This window comes from Ammospiza nelsoni, chromosome 7 (assembly GCF_027579445.1).
Source record: "Ammospiza nelsoni isolate bAmmNel1 chromosome 7, bAmmNel1.pri, whole genome shotgun sequence".
NCBI lineage: Eukaryota > Metazoa > Chordata > Aves > Passeriformes > Passerellidae > Ammospiza > Ammospiza nelsoni.
This window is the reverse complement of record NC_080639.1, coordinates 21,106,388-21,125,837: the sequence shown is the minus strand read 5'-3', so window position 1 is coordinate 21,125,837 and position 19,450 is coordinate 21,106,388. Positions and strand designations below refer to the sequence as shown.

The following is a 19,450-nucleotide window of genomic DNA, read 5'->3' as shown; positions in this document are numbered from 1 at the left end:
GCACAATTTTTAGACTAACAAGCCTGGCTTTGATCCCTCAGTTCTAGTTAAAGCCACAAAGAATCAGTCACATATGGAGGGCATGTACCCTACCTAGGTGAAGGAAAGAGCACTAGTGGCACACCATGTCTGCAAATAAATTGTCTCTTTGTTCATCGTAAACATCTCACTCTAGTATCAGATATTGGATAGAAATATACATAATTTATATAACATATTAAATTTCTGTTCTGGCTATCATTTGAGATACTAGTAGCAGACTGATACCATAGGCAGCATGCATGCATTTCACTCCAATAATAACAGCATTAAAGCAATTGAGAATATTCTATATATTTCTCCTGATACCCTGCTACAGGTCTTCCATTTTGCAGAGAGAAATAAAGGAGCAAAAAAAAGGAAGCTATTTATATACAAAGGCACAAAGCAAACCCAGGACAGAACATGGAACCTAAACAAACTTCTTGTGTATCTACAACAATAAGAAGTAAGTTGGTTACATTGCATGCAGTAGCCATACAAATGTAATTTCCCCGTCAGCTTCAGTCAAAATACACAACATCGGTAATTCCTTATGCTAGAATTGTATATCTCAGGAAGTATTTCAGAGGGAAAGGAAAACAAATTAAAACATGCTCAATCCTAATTTGTATTTTACTGATTAAAAATCTAAATGATCCTTCCAAATAGGAACTAAACTGAACCATAACTTTTGCTAATATAGAAAACAATGGAAGTTCAGTTTTACAAGACAAATAGTGCATATTAGAAAACATTTTTCACATAAGTCAGAAGACACAGAGAATAAAAAATTACGTTGAATGACTGGCAGTTAAACTACAGCCGATACCAAAGCAGTTCAGAACATTGTAATGTACAACCAAAAGCTGTTTCTAGGAGGAAAAGCTTAATAAATTGCTGCCAACATTACCACAGCTGTGGAAGAAAGACATGAACATCAGTTAAAGCACAGAATGTTGGACAAATCAGTAAGTGAAAAAAACACAACCACCACAGAATATTAAGCATTATATTAGTAGTAGTATTGTTGCATATGTTGTTCTTGGTTAAAGCTTACTGCAGAATTCAACACAGTCACAAAGATTTAAGTATAAATTAAACTGCTGACAGAACTCTTTGTCCCCATCCTTTTAAAGTAGGATACAGATAATTTAACATTCCCTGCCAATTACACCATGCCCTAGCTTTCCAGGAGAATGAGTGTTAACAGATGAACAGGGCAACTGTAAATCCCACCCAGTGAAGGTCAGGCCTAATCAGCCTGACAGAGAGAGAACTTCATCAGCAGAATGCAGAAGCTGCCACATTTCCCAAGGCTTGATAAAAAGAAGGCAACAATGTAGAGAAGCAAAACATAAATTGTTTTCTTCAAGGTATGATGTGCTCACTATATGTAGATGTTAGAGACTGTGGAAAGAAGAATCTATTATTCATTACTGATTCTTTAGCTGCTGCAATCTCTTTGCAAGTTCATTTTTGCAAAGTGACAGCAAAGGGAATGAGGACTTTTTCAACACCAAGAATTTTCTACATCCTTATTCACAACTGCTCAAAATAGAAAAGAGCTGGGCCCACTTGCAGATTTTATTTCAGTGTCTATAAGTTAATAAAGAAAGAAATAAAAAGCATACACTGTGGGACACCAGTGCATACACATAAAGCATTACTGCATTTCATACATGGTAGAACACATGGTCTTAGACTATATTACAAATCCAGTCTGTCAGTAAGAGCAATATTATGCATCTACTTTATTTTTCCTCCTTCTGCAGGAAGATGACTGAACTTCTAACACTGACTTTCCCACCATCTGAAATATTTAAGGTATTCCTATTGAAGCTCTGGCAACCGAATATTTGCAATGGGGTCCTGGAGAGATTTAAATGAGCATTTTTAAACTTTGTTCCACAGAAAGACTATGGTGACCTGAAAGCATGGGAAGTAGGATGCATTTGTGTAAGTAAAACTGATGGCATTAATAAGCATTAGTATTAAATATCATGGAAGGTGCCTTGCCACCCTCCATATAGAGGTAACAGAGAGCCCATATTTAATTGGTTCCTGAATTCCTGGAGAGTACCAAATGTGTAGATTCCACACATTTAAAGCACATCTGCAAAAGTCTTTGTGGAACCCTGACACTGCTTCCTATTAATTTCAAACTAGAGAACAGTCAGTGTTGTTGTCCATTTTTTGCATTTGTGTATCTCTATAGAGGGCAAGCTATACTTTTTTATTTTTAAACACATATCCTTCCAGAAATACTGCAGCTGGAGATAAAATTGTCTTTTATTTTACCACAGCTACATATTCTAGTACAGTAGTGGAGATATACCGAATCCCACATACCCCAGAGAACAGTAATAACAAAGTGATTATTTAAAAACTTCATCTTTTTCATTTTCTGCAGTCTGTCCTCATAAAAGCCTAAATTTGATTTTCAGGCAGAAAAAAAAAGACCAGTCAACTGATGCTGTATACCTTCACATTACACTGGTTCTTACAGGAGACTGGACTCCCACTGCTACACAGATCCCAGAAGATCCTATAGAAAAAATATACTCTTCAAAGTGTGAGTATTTACTTGGTAATTGATAAGGAGAGGGTTTTTGCATAGCCATTGCTCCCCTCCTTTTTTATTTTTTTAAATCTCAAGTTTCAAGAGCTTCACTTCTCATATGAAGTTCTCTTCATGAGAAATATTTATAAAACCAGTTCCATCCTAGTTATTTTATGGAAAGAACAGTGATGAGGAATAGGACATTACTGAGTAGTTTTGGGTTTAGCACCACACTTTGCTTGGTGTATTTTTCTCTCAAAAGAAATCCCTAGACCAGTTCCTTCCATCCACAGCTTAAGCTTATAGAACAAACATATTTTATAACTTTTACCTTTCACCATCTTGCAAACCTTTCCTGAATGCTTCCAAGGACAAAAAAATCAAGTATTCATCTCCACCCCATGCATGTATTTTTTATTTCAATGCAACAAAGAAAATCAGCCTACCATTGTGTATTCAGTTACGCTGCAAGTGTTTTGCCTTAAACAGTTTACAGCTTTAATCACAGCTTAGCTACTGAAGTTAATGGCAAGAAGTCACTTTCTACAATATATATTAAAGTCAATGAACACTGTTCTTTTTGCATAAGAACACCTACAGTGTAATCACATTTTTGCAAAAAAAAAAAAAAAAAAAAACAAACAAAAAAACCAACCCAAACCACAAAAACCCTGAGGTCCAAGACAGCACATGAATTCCCACATGTTCACATCATCCTTTGCTGAAGAGTTGAAGCAGTACCTCAGGAGAAAGCTAGTCCCCATCCAACCCAGGCTCACAGATCATGTGAACATCCTAACCCCTTCACTGCTGGCCATTCCTAAACTCCTCTGTATTCATTCTATTGTGAAGTCTTAGTTTTATTCTGATGGAAACCACAAAACTTCTGCAAGCCTGAATGTGTTTTATGCAATTCCAACCCTTTGTTTTTCTCACAACAATTTATGCAGGCTACCGTTATTAATGGGACGTACCGCTACCTTTGTAAAAAAACACACTGGCAATCTGCTTTGTAGAACTCAAAAAGTGCTAAGATATCACAGCAATTTGCTGTTAATGTCCTCTCCTCTTAAACCAGTCTGAATGCTGCAAATATCATCATGGAATAAAACCTTAGTCTTATGTTTTTCTCATACTTGGAAAAAAAGTTAGAATTTGCAGTGTTTCATACTCATACACAGAAACTATTGGAATACTCCCTCCCAGAGAAATCAATTACACTGGCAGCTTAAAGTCAAGAAATACAAGGATCATTATATCTTTCTTCATGAAAGAATACTGAATACAGGAGACTGATAATTCTGCATCAAACAGGATTTCTTCAGCTTTCTACTGGATCTGGAAGAGCAACCTTTTAAAGGGATAACACAGCAGAAGTCAACAAAAAACAGATCTCTGTTTAAAAAAAAAAAAAAAAACACTTTAAATATTTATGGAACTGGTGTGTTTTTATAAGCCAAACAGTATCATGGTTACATGATGACAAGTGTGACACCCAAGGGCATGGCCATCAGTTGAGAAGACTGCCATGAAATCCTACCTAGGCTCCCAATTTAGAAATGGAATGCAGTGCAGCTGTCAGTGAGAGGAAAACAAAGCCATTACTAGCTGAAGAGAGACAGGATGAGGGAGCACATTCCTGCACCTCTAGAGAAAATGATGAGAAAAGTACCAGTGCATCAGTGTACAAGTCCTCCCCCACTCTGGGGGATTCTTTGTCTAACACCCTCCTCTTTACTACTCTTCACCAATTCTTCTATTGCTGGGATAATGGTGCTTCGAGACAGCAAAATGTAGTGGCTCAAAGTAAGACACTATTTTGTTACCAAAACATCTTGTAAACAAGTGCAGGTATTCCCTGAACTCCTAATTCTGCTTTCTTCAAACATGAGGTTTTACCTAAATACTGCAACATACTTATTATCTCTGCTTTCAGCCTGAGTCCAAAATTGGAATCTGATTTTGCTTTGAGAAATTGCAGTTTTGCTGAAATTCCAGTCACATGGGAAATGTGAAATTTAGCAACTCAGTATGATTTTTGCTTTTCAGACATTATTTCTCCATTTATTAGTTCCACTATGTAAAGTTCATTACTGAATGTTATTAGCTACAAATAATTCTTTCACTCACATTTTAACAACAGTCCTTTCAGGCATGAACGTGTACCTGTGCTCAGGAGGATGTTTTCAATTAATTGTGCAGAGGAGATACATTGTTCCCACACAAGGAATCCCAAATGGCTGACAGGCATGACCCGATGGCTAATTCACACATGCGGAGTGAAGCTCTTCTCTATCCTCTTTCTTTTCCCTGCCTGCTTCCCGCCACCCTTCCCATCTAATTAAGGTGCCAAGGCCAAGGGTACCTGGCAAGAATCAAAGAAAGCAAATCAAAGACACAGCAAATTGGTGAAGTAGCTTAGTACTCTGAAAGATGATGAAGACAGATCCAGATCTTTAGAGTTTTCTTTCCTGGCTGCTCAGATGAATGCACATCATGATGGTGAATCACTGCTAGAAGACATTCCACTAGAGGGATCACTAGAGCCACCTTGATAATCATCATTTTCCAATTCCACCATGCTTTTCTATCATCCAAGCAGCTTACTTTCTTAAAATAAACAGAGGTGAAAAGAAAGAAAAATATAGCCTTATGTAGAGCTTTCATTACTCAGTAGTAAAAAACTCATTATAAGGTGGGTTTCACTGTCAGCATTAGAGACACAGTAAAGAATATTTAGGAAAACAGTATATTACTGTAGAATTCAAATAAGAAATTACTGTGACTTCCAATTACTTTCAAACTCAGGGTCTTGAAAGTACCATTTCAAGGTGAAATTCCAATTTTTACCTTTTACTATTTTCTCCAATGTTTCCAATTGCTTATGTACATAGAGAAATTACTGTAATACACATTCTGCATCCCACACAGATTTTAAAGAGACCTGAATTTATTCAAGGTCTCTCTCAAATATTAAGGTGATCAAATTTAAACTGGAGTGTAGTTCTTCAAAAAGTCATAAATTAAGAAGAAAATAATTAACACAGTTCTGCAATTTTTATAAAATCCAATTTTCTAAAACCCCCAGCGTTCCTGATTTAGTCAGATATCAAGGAGCAGCATGCCTTCTACCAGCCTACAGCATTTAAAATGGCAGAGCTGGAGCGAGACTCGCAGCCTGCGAGGGCAGCCTGAGCTCAGGCAGGATGGGTCCCGCGGCCGCACGGCACTGGATGTGGCTGCCCCCTGCTGCCAGTACATCCCACACTGCCGGCTTGCGCAGCCCTGACTCTCCTCTTCCCATACCGACTTTACCTTCAGCTGCAGCTACACTGCTTGAATAACCTTCTCGAGGAGCTGTTTTTCAGAGCTAAACAGAATTACTGTTCCAGACCTTCTTTCTGCTCTGCTGGCCTTCATCGACTTGTTCTGGTTAAAACCTTGAAGTTTTCAGCTCCAGACATAATTTTAACTCCTTGAGACAAGAGCACTTTTCCGCAATAATAAGTCCCCTATACTATTACTGGGTGACACCATCTCAAGGACGTCCTTATCACCTACACTTCCCTTGCAGCTCACCCCAGGAGCTTCCAAGAATATCACCAGCATCAAGCACAAGTGCAGAGGGGAAAGGAGTGTCAAAACAAATGACACAATTATTTTTGCTACTATACTTGTAAAAGCTTTACAGGGTCTAACCAGGAAAACATATTTACACTTTCTTCAGATTCTTGATTCTTGAGCCTGGGCTCTTTTTCTTTTTAATTTCCCCTTTTTTCTTTTTTTTTTTTACTATGAGGGCTAAATATTTAATTTCTCCATATAAAAGCAAAAATTCTCACACACCTACTCCATCAGTCTTTAAGCAAATGGTAACAGGTGGGAATGCTACTTCTGAGCCACCTGGCTTTTAGAGAATCCTCTTTGCACCTGCATGGCATTCCTGACAAACTTCCCAAAAATATACAAAATCACAAGTATTACACACTTCCACATCCTGCCAAAACTCCTTGTTACCTCTATGAACAAAGAGAGGCAGAAAGGCTGTCTCTTCCAGAAAGGAAATCCCATGACAATAAGGTGACCCCAGCTAACCAGCTGATGCTGCCTGCATTGACACAATATTGATTTGGCCTATAAACTGGGAAAATTATTAAATAAAAACTAAGTCCATTGAGACAGTTTCACTTAGGGAGCCATTCCAAATCCAAGAGAAGCAATCTGGTATTGGATGTCATGCAAGTGAAATGTTTGAGGTTTAATTTCTCACAGGGTAAACAGGTAAAACCAGCACCTTGATGCACCTTTTCAGTGACAGGAAACCAAATCCTTACAAAACAGGGTAAAAATAGGATTATCTTCTGCTTATTTACAAGGCTTAATCCCTGATCAAAGACTACCACCAGCATCATACACACCCAGACTTCCTTTATCCTGTCTTGATTCTTTAATCATGACTCCTTCAACAGCACTTTTAAGAAAATCCTCCTCCAGTTCTGCAAGTTTCAACAGCTTCAGTAAATGCCAAATACTTAGAGCTACTGCTCTAAGCAGAAAAACTTTCAACACACACCAACCCCCTGTCAGTCCATGTCCAAGATGTTTTTGAACAAGTCAACAGGTCAGGAACACAACACTAGCTGAGGAGCAGATCAAAGCAGTCACACAAGAGACAGGGACTCACTGCAAAAATGAATTCTGAAGTGGAACCATGATGGCCCATGGACTGGAACACACCTTCCAGTAGAGAACAGGGCTACTTTTCAACAGCTAAGATGAATCATGTACAAGCTTTTAAACTCTGCCATATTAAGTAATCCAAGTTATTTCAGATATGCATATGGCTATTTGAAGTACAAAGACACTCAACTACGCCATGGTTTGTTTCAAAGCTCATTTCCTTAGGTAACAATTAGATCCATTTGAAAAGGCACAAAATCCATCCTCACAAGCAAGCACACAGATAGTAAAAGCACCCTATGAAATAAAAGATGGACAAACTCATAGTGCATGAAGGTCCTTGCATCTAATGGCACAAACACAGCATGGCAACACTAAGCTGTCTTCTTCCTTTACATGAAATGTTAAAACAAAGCTGGTGCAACTACATGTGTCTGCCCCTCCCAATTCTACTACCCACTAATGCAGGCACTGCCTTCTCATTATTTGAATTGCTGTCAAATTTACATTTGGACACTTGGAAGAAGTGCTTTTATTAGATTTCCCTTTCAACAACTTCTTGAAAATAAAAAAATTACCGGACATAGTGTGAGTGGCAATTTCTCCTTTTTTTTTTTCTCCTTTAAGTGATATTCAACCATATAAATACAGTTCCACTATCTTTTTTAAATTTGTAGCAGTGTTCTGGAAAACCTGAACAATTAATCCTCTGCAATGGAAGGCCCTCCCTCACACAAAGCCTTGCCAAACACATTTATAGTTCAGCTACTGCCTTCCAGAAAAAGTGTTCCAGTATAACCCATGTCCCTTCCTTATATATGTCAATATTATTTAAATAAGACTTTCTTATACTGTAAAGAAAAGTTAATATACCATTATATTAACAATCTGATTTCAGGTTCGTGTTGCTCTCTGCTTTGCAATTCAGCTGGAGTCCAGCTGTACTAACACACATCACTGGTGAGATCTATCTATCAGATTAAATCTATTCCTGAAGCAAGGAAGGACTGCACATGTATGTCTTGCTGAGGTGCAATCATGTTGTTATAGCTGTCCAAGAAATCTGGGATATAATGATATTTTTCTCATTAAATTCAGGGGATTGATGATATCTTATGTAACGAAATATGACCATTATCTTAAATTAGCTGTACTGAGGAGCTAGAATTACAACCCATCCACAAGAGCATTTCTAGTGAAGTATAATCAAAACTGGTATCACTCACACTAATCATCTCTTCATGCTGTCACAGGTTTTTCCCACTAACACAAAACTCTCAGCTCTAAAAAACTTTCTATTACAAGCAACTATTACAAGTTTTCTGTTACAAGTTTCTATTACAAGCACAATGCAATACCATCATTCCAAAAATAGAATTCAAACCCAATTATTGCTCAAATTTTTTTTTATTAGGAGCACTTCAGACAGCAATAAAATGAAATGTAGATACATGCTTTTCCCTGTTCACTTTGGAGAAGTGGCAGTCATGCAGGAGATTTTAAAAATAAAAAAAATAGGATTATAAAACCATAAAATTGACCCAGGGCCTTTAGGCATACAGAGTACTTAGAGTTATAATTAATTTTTTAGTGTGAGAAGATTTGAAAATTGGCTGTGGAACTCTACAAGCTGTTACAAATTTCAAATTGCTCTCTTCCAATACAGCAATCCTAATCACAAATGAAACAACTTAGTGTTCAGTTCAAAATTAAAACTAGTTCAGCACATGCTAATACATAGTATATTCAAACTCTTATATGGTGGCCTGTTTTATGGCAGCAGTGCACACAGCCCTCATCCAGGCAGGACAGGGCAGGCTGCTCTACCATCACACCATCTAACCAGGCAGAGGCACGGGCTGCCAGGGCTCCTACATTTATATCAATGACAGAAGTGTGGCTTCAGAGCATGTCCCTGCTTACCCTAGCATACTGAGCTCTGACCATTCCACACAGCCTTTTCTCCAGCCCTTCTTGATAGCAGCACAGGTGAGCAGGCCCGTTAGTGAAACCCAGAACTGCCAGTAAGAAGTTGCAGGGTGTAATACTCACTGCTGTGGATCAGTACCAATATGTATCTAACCAGGTCCCGCACAGGAAGAGGCAGGACATGCTCCTCCTGGGTAAGTGGTTCAGCATTAATCCTTAATTACTAGGCTAGGGCAAGGAAGAAGGACCTAATTTAAAATTCAGCAGAATTAAAAGCAAATGGAACAGGAGAAACGTGCATAAACACATGGCTTACAATTCTAATGTTACACAGTATTTTAAACACACGGTGAAGATGTTGCTCAATTATTAAATTGGGGTTTAAAGCAGGACACATCTTTATAGCACCAAATGTTTTCCTCACACATACAAGACCTGTGTATTTGCTTTCAGGATTTCACAAACAGACCCAAAGTCATATTTAGAAAAAAACAGATGCCAAGTATAAGCTATAAAGGCAGAAGCAAAATGTGGGAACACTATGTCAACAGAGAGGAATTTAAAATTAAAACTAAACTGAGACTGGAGTTCTGGGCAACAAGGCAAAGCAATTATACATGTGGTAAATGGAAGAAAAATTAGATTACCACAGGGTAGATCTGACATCTGTACTAGCAGTGGTGCTACAGATCATTAGTCATAGGCATTTCACAGCAAGTGCCACAGAAGATAATTTAAGCAGTGATGACACCAGCTCCATCCCATCCATTGCTCTAGTAATATTAGTTTTCCAAGTACAGGGGTTACTTCTTCCAAGAGAAACCTCTTAGACATTTTATATGTAAATGTTTAAGCAACCAAACTCAACTTACACAAGCTTTTTAAACAAAACCCCAGAGTTTCATTATTAAAGTACATTTATATTTTATGGTGTCTTAAAACAGCAGCTACATGCACAGTTCTAACAAGTGAATTAAACTTTAAATCCCCAATGAATTTTAATATTGTGTACTTTTAAAATATAAACAACGCAGCATTTTCAGTAGGTAAAACCCAAATATTTTTCCCATTTATGATGTAATTAAAGACATATCAATATGTATCCACCACTGTATAGCTTTGATTTCATAAGATTCACACCTCTTTCAAATTAGAAATAATTGTCAAAGAAGCAATTCAGAAAATTATTTCTGGTGATGTAGGGCAGGCTATCCTGCATTCCCCCTCGCAATTCCAAGTGCTATGTTATCCAAAGAAATATAAAGTACTCCGTGCGTGCATGCATGCGCTGAGGCAGTCTCTAGAGCTGGCCCGGCATCCAGCGGGGAGGAGGCACAGCCCTGCCAGGAGCCAGCACGGGTCCGGGTCCCTCCTGCGCTCCCGGGGGGCAAACCCAGAAGCAGAGACGGGTCTTCTCCGGCTGGATCTTGGTTTGTGTGGGCATTGCTGCCACCGCACGGCCAAACCCTGAACACTCCTCCTCCTCCCCCCATGCAGGCTCGAACCCGCTCAGCACAACACCCTTGCCACAAACCCTCTCCTACTCAAGCCTCCCAGAGCCCACCACCAAGTTCCCAAAATTACTTCCATATGAAGAAGATTCGAAGGAACTTGAAGCACTCAGACCTTGCTAACAGTCTCTTTCAAATGTGAGCCACCGGCTGTGAGAACATGGCAGTGTTGTACAACTACACTAGACCAAGACTCCCAAAGACAACAGAAAATCGTGCAGGTGCTGCTCCGGGTAGCTGCAGCCCAACTGACATGCCAACAAAGGCTGAAACAGCTCCTTTTCTAAAATAGCTTCCTCCAAATATCCCCCCAGCAAAGCCTGCTTTTAGAAGGCTGGACTCAGCACACTGCTGTGTCTGTCACCTGCAGGGGCTCAGCAGTCTGAGCAAGCACCTCATACTGAAGAGACATGGTGAGTTAAGTCACAACACAAAGGGAAAAGGAAGTTCAATAATTTTTCACACACAACAAACAGGAGTCTACATTCATTCCTGTTTCTTAGCTCTTATGAACAGCAGTTTGCTTCATATTGAAAGATTTTACAATACTTACCTGTTAGGAATCACAATTTTTTTTTATTCTGCTGCACATGACTTGGTAAGCTCATTTATACAAGTGCCAAAGGCACCACAGAAATACAAGCATAGCTGTGGGTTTAACTCTGTCACCTGTGGAATAATGCTCCACTGGTGTGAAAAACTCAGCAGCACTCTTGCAGAGTTTTGACCTGACATTTTAGGAATAACATTTTAAATACTCCAAAGAATCAGGCTGATTTCAATAAATACCATTTAAAGTATCTTCACCCTTTCCTTAGGTGATCAATGAAGATGTGAACTGTGCAGTTTATGAACCTATATGTTTGCAGGTCACCTTTTTTCCTCACAACTACTTCACCTGTAGCTTTCTAAGAGGAAGTGAGGAAAAAAAACCTATCAAGTATGACAAATATCATCTATCATTTTGACAAGGTCAGAAAGGAAATAAAAATGCCTCAGGGCTTCCTAGAGTAAACAAAGCTGCAGAAAACATTCATTCAACACTCACTATCTTTGATGGACTAAATTAAAAGTATGGCTCAGTTATTCAACTAAAAATGTAAGGCAACTGAGGAGTCTCTGCTTTATCTTCCACACTAGATGGAAAAATATGTGAATGCACTCACCTTTTTTGCTCTTTGTGCTATATTAGGTGTTCTAGTGAGAAGCTTTTCAATCAGGTATTCTCTATTCTGCAAAACCAACATTTATTAAGTTAAAAATCAGTACAAGGAAAGAAGACATTTCACATAGATTTTAAGGCAGAGTAAAATTTACTCATAGGGTTAAACGTTTTACCTTGGCTTTCTGGAAAAATTTGCATTTTAAAAGTTCTGATGCTGTGGGCCTGAAAGATCAATAATAAATTAGAACAGAAAACAAGGACCCCTCCCAGTGAATACAGCACAGACGTTAGTTAAATGGTACGTCTCTAACACTTTTGAATTAGTACTGTATGAATGGGGAATGAATGAACATAGCTACTGAATTAATTCACACAAACTCACTTACCACACATGAAAAAAATTAAGACTATGGCAAAAATACCAAAAAACAGAAAAAAAAAAAGTCAGTCTCTTAAGCTGCCATTTTTCCCTCTTCTTTGTTCAACACAAATGCATTTAACCTTTAAAAAAAACAAATAAGACCCAAAAAACCCACCAAAAAAAGGGAGGTATTGCTTTCTTCCCCAAATGACTCTATGAATACACCTAAAACGTTGCTCCACAGCAATAAAAGCATAATTACATTTTCCATACAGCAGCATGAGTACCTCCTATTGGCATTCTTTTACCTCATTGATGTCAGCAGATATTCTCAAGAACTATACTGACACTATTTACATGGTGCTTAAACCAAAGAGTCATCAGGAAAATTAATCTTCCAATCAAACAGACAAATACAAACCAAAACAACAGCTGCAAGGTAAAAACTGACACCCTTCATTTTTACTTGCAGTTCTGCTTAAGTTTGTTTCAGCATTTCCAAGAGATAACCACAATCAGTCTTGCAGCTATCCAAGTGATTCCTACAGCAGGTTTTGTCTCCCTAGATTCAGGGATCTAAAAAGCCACTTATCTAGCCAAAGCCAGATTCTGGTACTGAAGCAGACTCTGAAGAGTAAGTGAAGCATCTCTTGGGATGAGATAAAATCATTTCCATTAGCAGCCCATACCACCATTAGGACTAATTTTGACACAGCTAAATTTAGGGAAGTCAAAATCCTCAAGACTCATAATTTCTAAATAAACAGAAGAAACATCTGCTCTAGTTTTCCATTCAAATTCCAGCAAGAGATTGAATATTGAACAAACTAGGTAAAACAGTGAGAAAGCTTCCATTTGGAAAATCTCAATCTCAAAAAAACCCCAAAAATCTGACCTAATTTATTTCTTTGAGGACAGATCAGTAAAGTTAGTGAGCAAAAGAGTAGTAGTTAGTAGTCTGTATGTATATATCAGTTCATACTTGCAAGGAATAATGAAACAACTTGACATTAACAAAAAATTCAATTTAGACAATAAGTTCCATAGAGCACATAGTTTTCTTCACCTCCAAAATACCCAAGTTCTACAATAAAGGAGTTTCAATCAGTGGTCCTGTGGAGACCACCAGACTTGGTAATAATTCATAACTGTATCCTGAATGAGCAAAAAGGAAGGGAAAACTATTTAAAAGAAAAAATAGCTTCAATGCCAAAGTTTTAGAGTTCTCAAAGTACACTGCTATCACATCTTACAACAGGGTTATGCACACTTAAAAGCTACATTTTAGTAAAGTTTTATCCAAATTGGTGTTCTCTGTTCCTCTACCATTAATTATGCCAGAAGCTTCTGAACTGGCTTGGACATGTTTTCTGGCCCTGTTTTTACACACAAGCTGCAGCAATGAATTGCAGCTGTGGACTATGAGCAGCATCCTTGGCACTGTGGAAAGAGAAACACCCACAGAGATCCCCAAAAGAAAAAGATCATAGTCTGCAACAGCAGCAGTGCAATGCCAGTCCTAGAATTTGCCGCAAACAGCAAGGGCTTCTCCCACAACTGACATAATGGCTGCTGGAGGGATCTCCATGCAAAATTACATCCTGGATTCTAAGAAATATGAAACCAGTATGTTTCTATCTGAACACCTATTTGCTGGTCTAATTGTTCCATTCAAGGCAATCCTGAGTATGAAGGTGTTGCATGTGTTTTAAAAAATGTATAAATTTAAATAAGTACCTTAAACACCAACGCCTTTACTACACACAGGTAACTCCACATTATGTATTCAAGGAGACAAGGAAAACTCATTTTATTTACTTCTCATTAGTTAATACCACTTTAATCTTGCCTGAAAATTGCTAGATACAGGAAACAACAGGAAGCTTGATTATCCAGAGCTTGATTATCCACTATTACTATTATTCCTATCTGTAAGCAGCCAAACTGCAGCACTAAGCTTAAAGCATCAGAACTTGCTACTAAGATCAACAAGGGTAAGGGGTTTGAGAATCTGAAAGCAGTACACAAGTGATCATTGAGTGAAAAAAAATTCAAGTATTTCAAGAATAAAGACATGGCCATAATCTTTGTTGTTAATTGTACTTGTTCTCTAGTATTCCTGCTGTCACCTACTCAATGTGACTCCCTACAACCATATCCTGCACTTGGGCTAACATTACTTCAGGAAGTACACACCATAAATGACACATACAATCAGGATTGCTCTCTCAAAGCAATCTTTCCCCACAAAATAGTAGTTCAAACTCTAGAAAACAGTGATATACTTAACACCTTAGGAAATAATGTTAATTTGAACATGCTTCATACAGTTCTTCAGCAGAAAAAAGCCTGCAAAAATGAGTCTGCATAAAAATGAATAGATAAACTAATCATTCAGGGAACTTGGGATCTCAATGGTTTTGAAATAAATGTTTAATACTTTCAACACCTTGGCTATTTAAAAAACACAGCAAGAAAGAACAAACAGCAAAGACAACATGACATGCAGTTCCCTACATAAACATGAAGAAAATTCAAAAAACTTGGAGCCCCTAACTTTACAGTAAAAAAAAATATACATCTTACTAAGTAATTTTCTCTGGAAATATCCCAGTTAAAAGTAACACTAAGTTTATGTCACAAAAAGAGAAATCAACATACAATTATTCATTTTTAATTTCTTTTAAAGGCCAAGAGAATTATATATTTGGTTACCAACAGTTCTGCTGCTCAGTCTGAACGGTCTTGTTAGACTTGTGCACAGTATCAATATTTATATCTTACTTTGGATGAGAAATTAAGATGTAGAACAAGGACTTTTATTTGATCCACATTTAATTCAATACTGTGTTTAAGTTTAAATACATTAGGTTAACAATCAGAAGTAGTAAACTTAAGGAACAGTAAAAGGGCAATTTCTTCTTCCCAGATGGAGGTGACTGAAGGGTGCTATATACAAAACTCAAACCATACACTTAAAGATTACATCACTGGAACTTAAAGTAGTCTATATATTTTCAAAAATAATTCTATTTTACATGACAATAGTGACCTACCTTTTGGAAGGATCTTTTTGAAGGCATAATGAGATTAGTTTTCTAAAGGATTTGCCATACTTTTTCATCATCTCCTTGTCCTCTACACCTGTCTCTAAAGTGGGGGGGTCATTTTGAAGCGTTAGCATTAACACCTAAAATAAACCCAAAAATGAGGTGTCATAAGCAAAACCAATTTGAAATGTAGAAATTAAAAGAAAAAAATACTCCACAGAATACATCTATTTAGATACCCTGAGTTGCTACTGAAAATGAAGTAGTACTATCTAACAGCATTAATAATACAGCTAACAGCATTAACAATTACAAAGTGATTGTTACTTTCATAGGAGGGTATTTGTGATAAGGTGCTGCTCCTGTTGCTAACTCAATGGCTGTTATCCCAAAACTCCACATATCGGCCTTGAAGTCATAACCTCGCACCTGCAACAGAACCAGAATGGAAAACCAAGTTGGTAATGTCTCAAGTTCCACAATTAAGAGACAAAATGCTGTAAATTTTTGATTAGCATTAGAAATACCTGCTCCATTACTTCAGGGGCCATCCAACAGGGAGTCCCAACAAATGTTTTCCTTACTTTGTTACGAGTAACATCACCTCCAGTTGCTAAAAATGCACTAACACCAAAATCTGCAAAAGAGGAGAAGAGCTGAAATCTGTTAAACTGCCAATAACAAAGCAAAAGTTGTACAATTTAGAAATAAAGTCAGTTCCTGAAGGAATGCTTATAGAAACTCTCCATTGCAAAGCTGACCTTTGCTCCACAACACGCTGTTCATGAAATGCTATGGAATAGAAGGTACAGTTTTATCAAGGAAATCCACACTAAAACATCCTCAGGTTTAACCTCACAGTATGTGTCTTCCTGGATAAAGTTGCAAAGAACTCCAATACATCTGTCACCTCGGGTTTTCAAATATTCACTTTGTGCCAAGGTTTGCATCTGCTATTGTTCAAAGACAAGAAGCTTCTTCTGCATAGAAACTAAACATGAATCTGATTTGAACAAGAGAGAATACTTTACGTAACTTCAATTCTTATGGGAATTTGACAAACCAAAGGCAATCAGAAAAGCCATCACTAATATGTACTGAATAGTAGACCAGGACATGAACAGTTTTCTCCAAATTCTGAAATAGAAGAAAAAAAGCCAAAAGGCTCAGTGTTCTGTTAATCTGTTACTACATCAATGACAGTTGTATGATGTAGTAGCATCATACAGAGGGAGAGGTAGGTGTGTAAGTGGAAGAAAGAGCAGGTTCCCAGTGTATGTAGAAATACTGTCAATTTTGAATAGAACTATATGAAGAGTATTTTCAACTGTACTAATTACAATCCAGTTATACTGAAATAGAGTATTTCACTATATACTTCAATTTATTCCCTAATGCTTTCCTGTTGTTACCTGATTTTAAGGTTGAAAAGAAAACACCTCCAGTAATCACAGAAAAATGTAGTTTTACCATTATTTGACACTGGCATATTAAAGCCCTTAAAACACATGCTTACATGGTACTTAGAAAGCATCATTTATATAAAAATTACAACTTCTGTCTATAGCCATTTTTATTACCAAGGGCTCTCAGTGCCCAGTCCCCCCCTACAGACTGTGGGAGGCCTGGCAGTGTGCTGGGGGAAGGGGCAGGTATCACCACCTGCTCCCATTGTTTGCCAGATCATCTGGAAATATTCCAGATACCAGTCTGAGAGATGGCATATGAGCCTTGCTCTTACAAGACCAAATAATTCAATTCATACAGATTACATCAAGAAGCACATCAATGCACTCAGAGGACATTTAAGATGCTAAACTGTATCCAACAGATACCACTGCCAGACAAATGGCAGATATGCCAAAAATAATTCTCAGTGAGATATATCTCTTACATCTCAGTGACTAGTAAATTTATAGTCCAAGTCCTTATGATGGACAGTATACACAGATTGTTGGATTCCCAAGAACTATTACAATTACTTGCAGAAAAAAAATGAAATTAACAGAAATACCAGCTTCTACCATTTGTAAGCTGTTTAAGGTGCATGGTTGAATAAAATGGAAACATTAAAAGGACATTAGAAAATTTGCCTTAAATATTTGATGTGACACAGAGAAATATTGAATAATTTCTGAGTCAAGTACCATTAATCAAGAACCCCAAAATCTGAAACTGGATAACTTGTGGCTACAAAACCCCAAAAGGAATAGTTAAAAGCCAATAGAAGAATTTTCCCCCTTGATATCAGTTGCCCCTGATCCAGCTGCAGTTACCTTTTGCTTTTTTTCATTCATTACTCTACCACCACCATTACCTGCTATTTGTACAGAGCCATCCTCACCCAGTAGAATGTTGCCAGCCTTCAAATCTCTAGAATGTACAAACAGAGGTTAGCATGAAAGCACATACTGTGCATTTTATGCAAACAAATAAATATTGCGCACTGAATAGTTTCACAAGATAGCATTTTCAAATTTAAAACTGAGAAAGGAAGCTGACGTGTAAAATGTAACTGAATAACAAAAACAGAGTGCAGAACTCAAACTCCAACTCCATACAAAGACCAGAATTCAGATCAAGCATAAAGGAGCAAAATTCAGGAATAGATTTTAAGAAGGGAGATATTTACATTCAAAATCTGGCTTACGATCTTTTATAAATATAGTCTCACAAACTAAAGCTTTCAACAAGCTACAGTCAATTTTGAAAATGCTTTTCATTCTGTATAATGCTCCTACCTGTGAATTTGCCCATTCCTGTGTAGATAGTCTAAGCCCTCCAAAACTTCTTTAAGAATTGTTGCTATTATGGGTTCTTCAAGCACACCATTTTTGTGCTCTCCTCTGTTGACAATATACTTTATTATATCAAGCATTGAACCTGTATTACAGATCCAGGAGAGAAAAAAAGCATATTCAAAGCATTATCATACCAGATTCCTCAGAAAGCTGTATTTTTTCATTCTTTCTATGCTGCTGCAATTTAAATCTTTGCATGTATGTAACTAGCTCTTAGAATAAAGCACACCACTAACCCATTCGAACAAGATATTGAGCACTGCTTTTTGTCAAAAATACTATAACACTTAATGATCCATTAGAAAGATCTGCTAACACTTGCAAAGCAACCACTAATTAAAAATTCAGGAGTACCCCACATTTAAACAGACATGTACTGCAAAGATCTTGGTTTATTATCCAGTTTAGATCACGCTTCATGTATTCACAATGTAAACACACAGCTGCAAGACTGGAAGGAGACAAATGCAAACAAATTATAACATTCCTAGTGACACACAGTTTGACATAGAACCTCAGTTATTATACACTTCAAGGCTTTTAATGGACACATTTTGTTTTATCCAAGCACTATCCAACAGCTCACAGTAAATTCCTGTCATGAATCACTTGTTTCTCTCATGGTCTATGCTTGCTTTTGCTTGAAGTGACCAATTCAACCAAATGTGACACAAGTGCTTTGAGCACTTCCCCTCCTTGTTTTCCAGCGTTGTGGTAAAGCAGCCTGCTGCCATCAAGACTAATCTTGTTCTTTTTCTTGAACATCATGTAACAACAGAACCAGAGCAACCATTTTCTTCTGGGGCCTCTCTTTGCTGAATTGCAAGCACATTAAGTTCAGCCTCCTTTTTCCTCTTCCAGAACTAAATAAGAATTTTATACCAGTAGCTATTATCATAAAACAATGCAATGAGTGTTTGGTTAGCTTAAGCAATAAAAAGGATGCAGTATTTGTAATACTTGGCCTTGAATGGATCTTGCTTGAATAAGGAATCAGTAATACTCATTATGAAATTAAATATATATGCATTTTTATAAAAATACAGAGGATTCCAGAGAAACTCCATAAAACAACACACTGACAGAATTGAATTCATTCTAATCAGTTTTCTCTACACAGCCTTAACAGAGAACTTTAATAAATTGGTTCAGAATGAAAATTAAATTCTGTTTATATAACTACCATATTTCATTAATTCTTAGCCTCTCCTATGAATATAGATATACAAACTTTGTTAGCTTGCATGTTCCTCCTTAACATCTCAAGGTTCATTCCATGTAGTGTCTACCCCTTTCTCATTAGTTTAGCTCAATGAACTTGCAGGTGGTACATTAGGAAAAAAAAAATCCTAAAATTGCCTTGCAGCTGAAC

General features: G+C 37.4%; 1 protein-coding gene across 6 annotated transcripts in view; it reads right to left on the bottom strand.

The window, feature by feature from the left end:
- STK39 (serine/threonine kinase 39) overlaps positions 1–19,450 on the bottom strand; it is an 80,778-nt gene that overhangs the window by 35,631 nt on the left and 25,697 nt on the right. For all 6 annotated transcript variants that reach the window (XM_059476300.1, XM_059476298.1, XM_059476299.1 and 3 more), the window contains 7 exons: positions 18,019–18,160; positions 17,595–17,650; positions 15,805–15,914; positions 15,605–15,706; positions 15,284–15,417; positions 12,040–12,088; positions 11,868–11,933 (listed from right to left, as the gene is read on the bottom strand). In XM_059476300.1, coding sequence (XP_059332283.1) covers positions 11,868–11,933; positions 12,040–12,088; positions 15,284–15,417; positions 15,605–15,706; positions 15,805–15,914; positions 17,595–17,650; positions 18,019–18,160 — 659 coding nt within the window. The remainder of the gene's footprint in view (positions 1–11,867; positions 11,934–12,039; positions 12,089–15,283; positions 15,418–15,604; positions 15,707–15,804; positions 15,915–17,594; positions 17,651–18,018; positions 18,161–19,450) is intronic.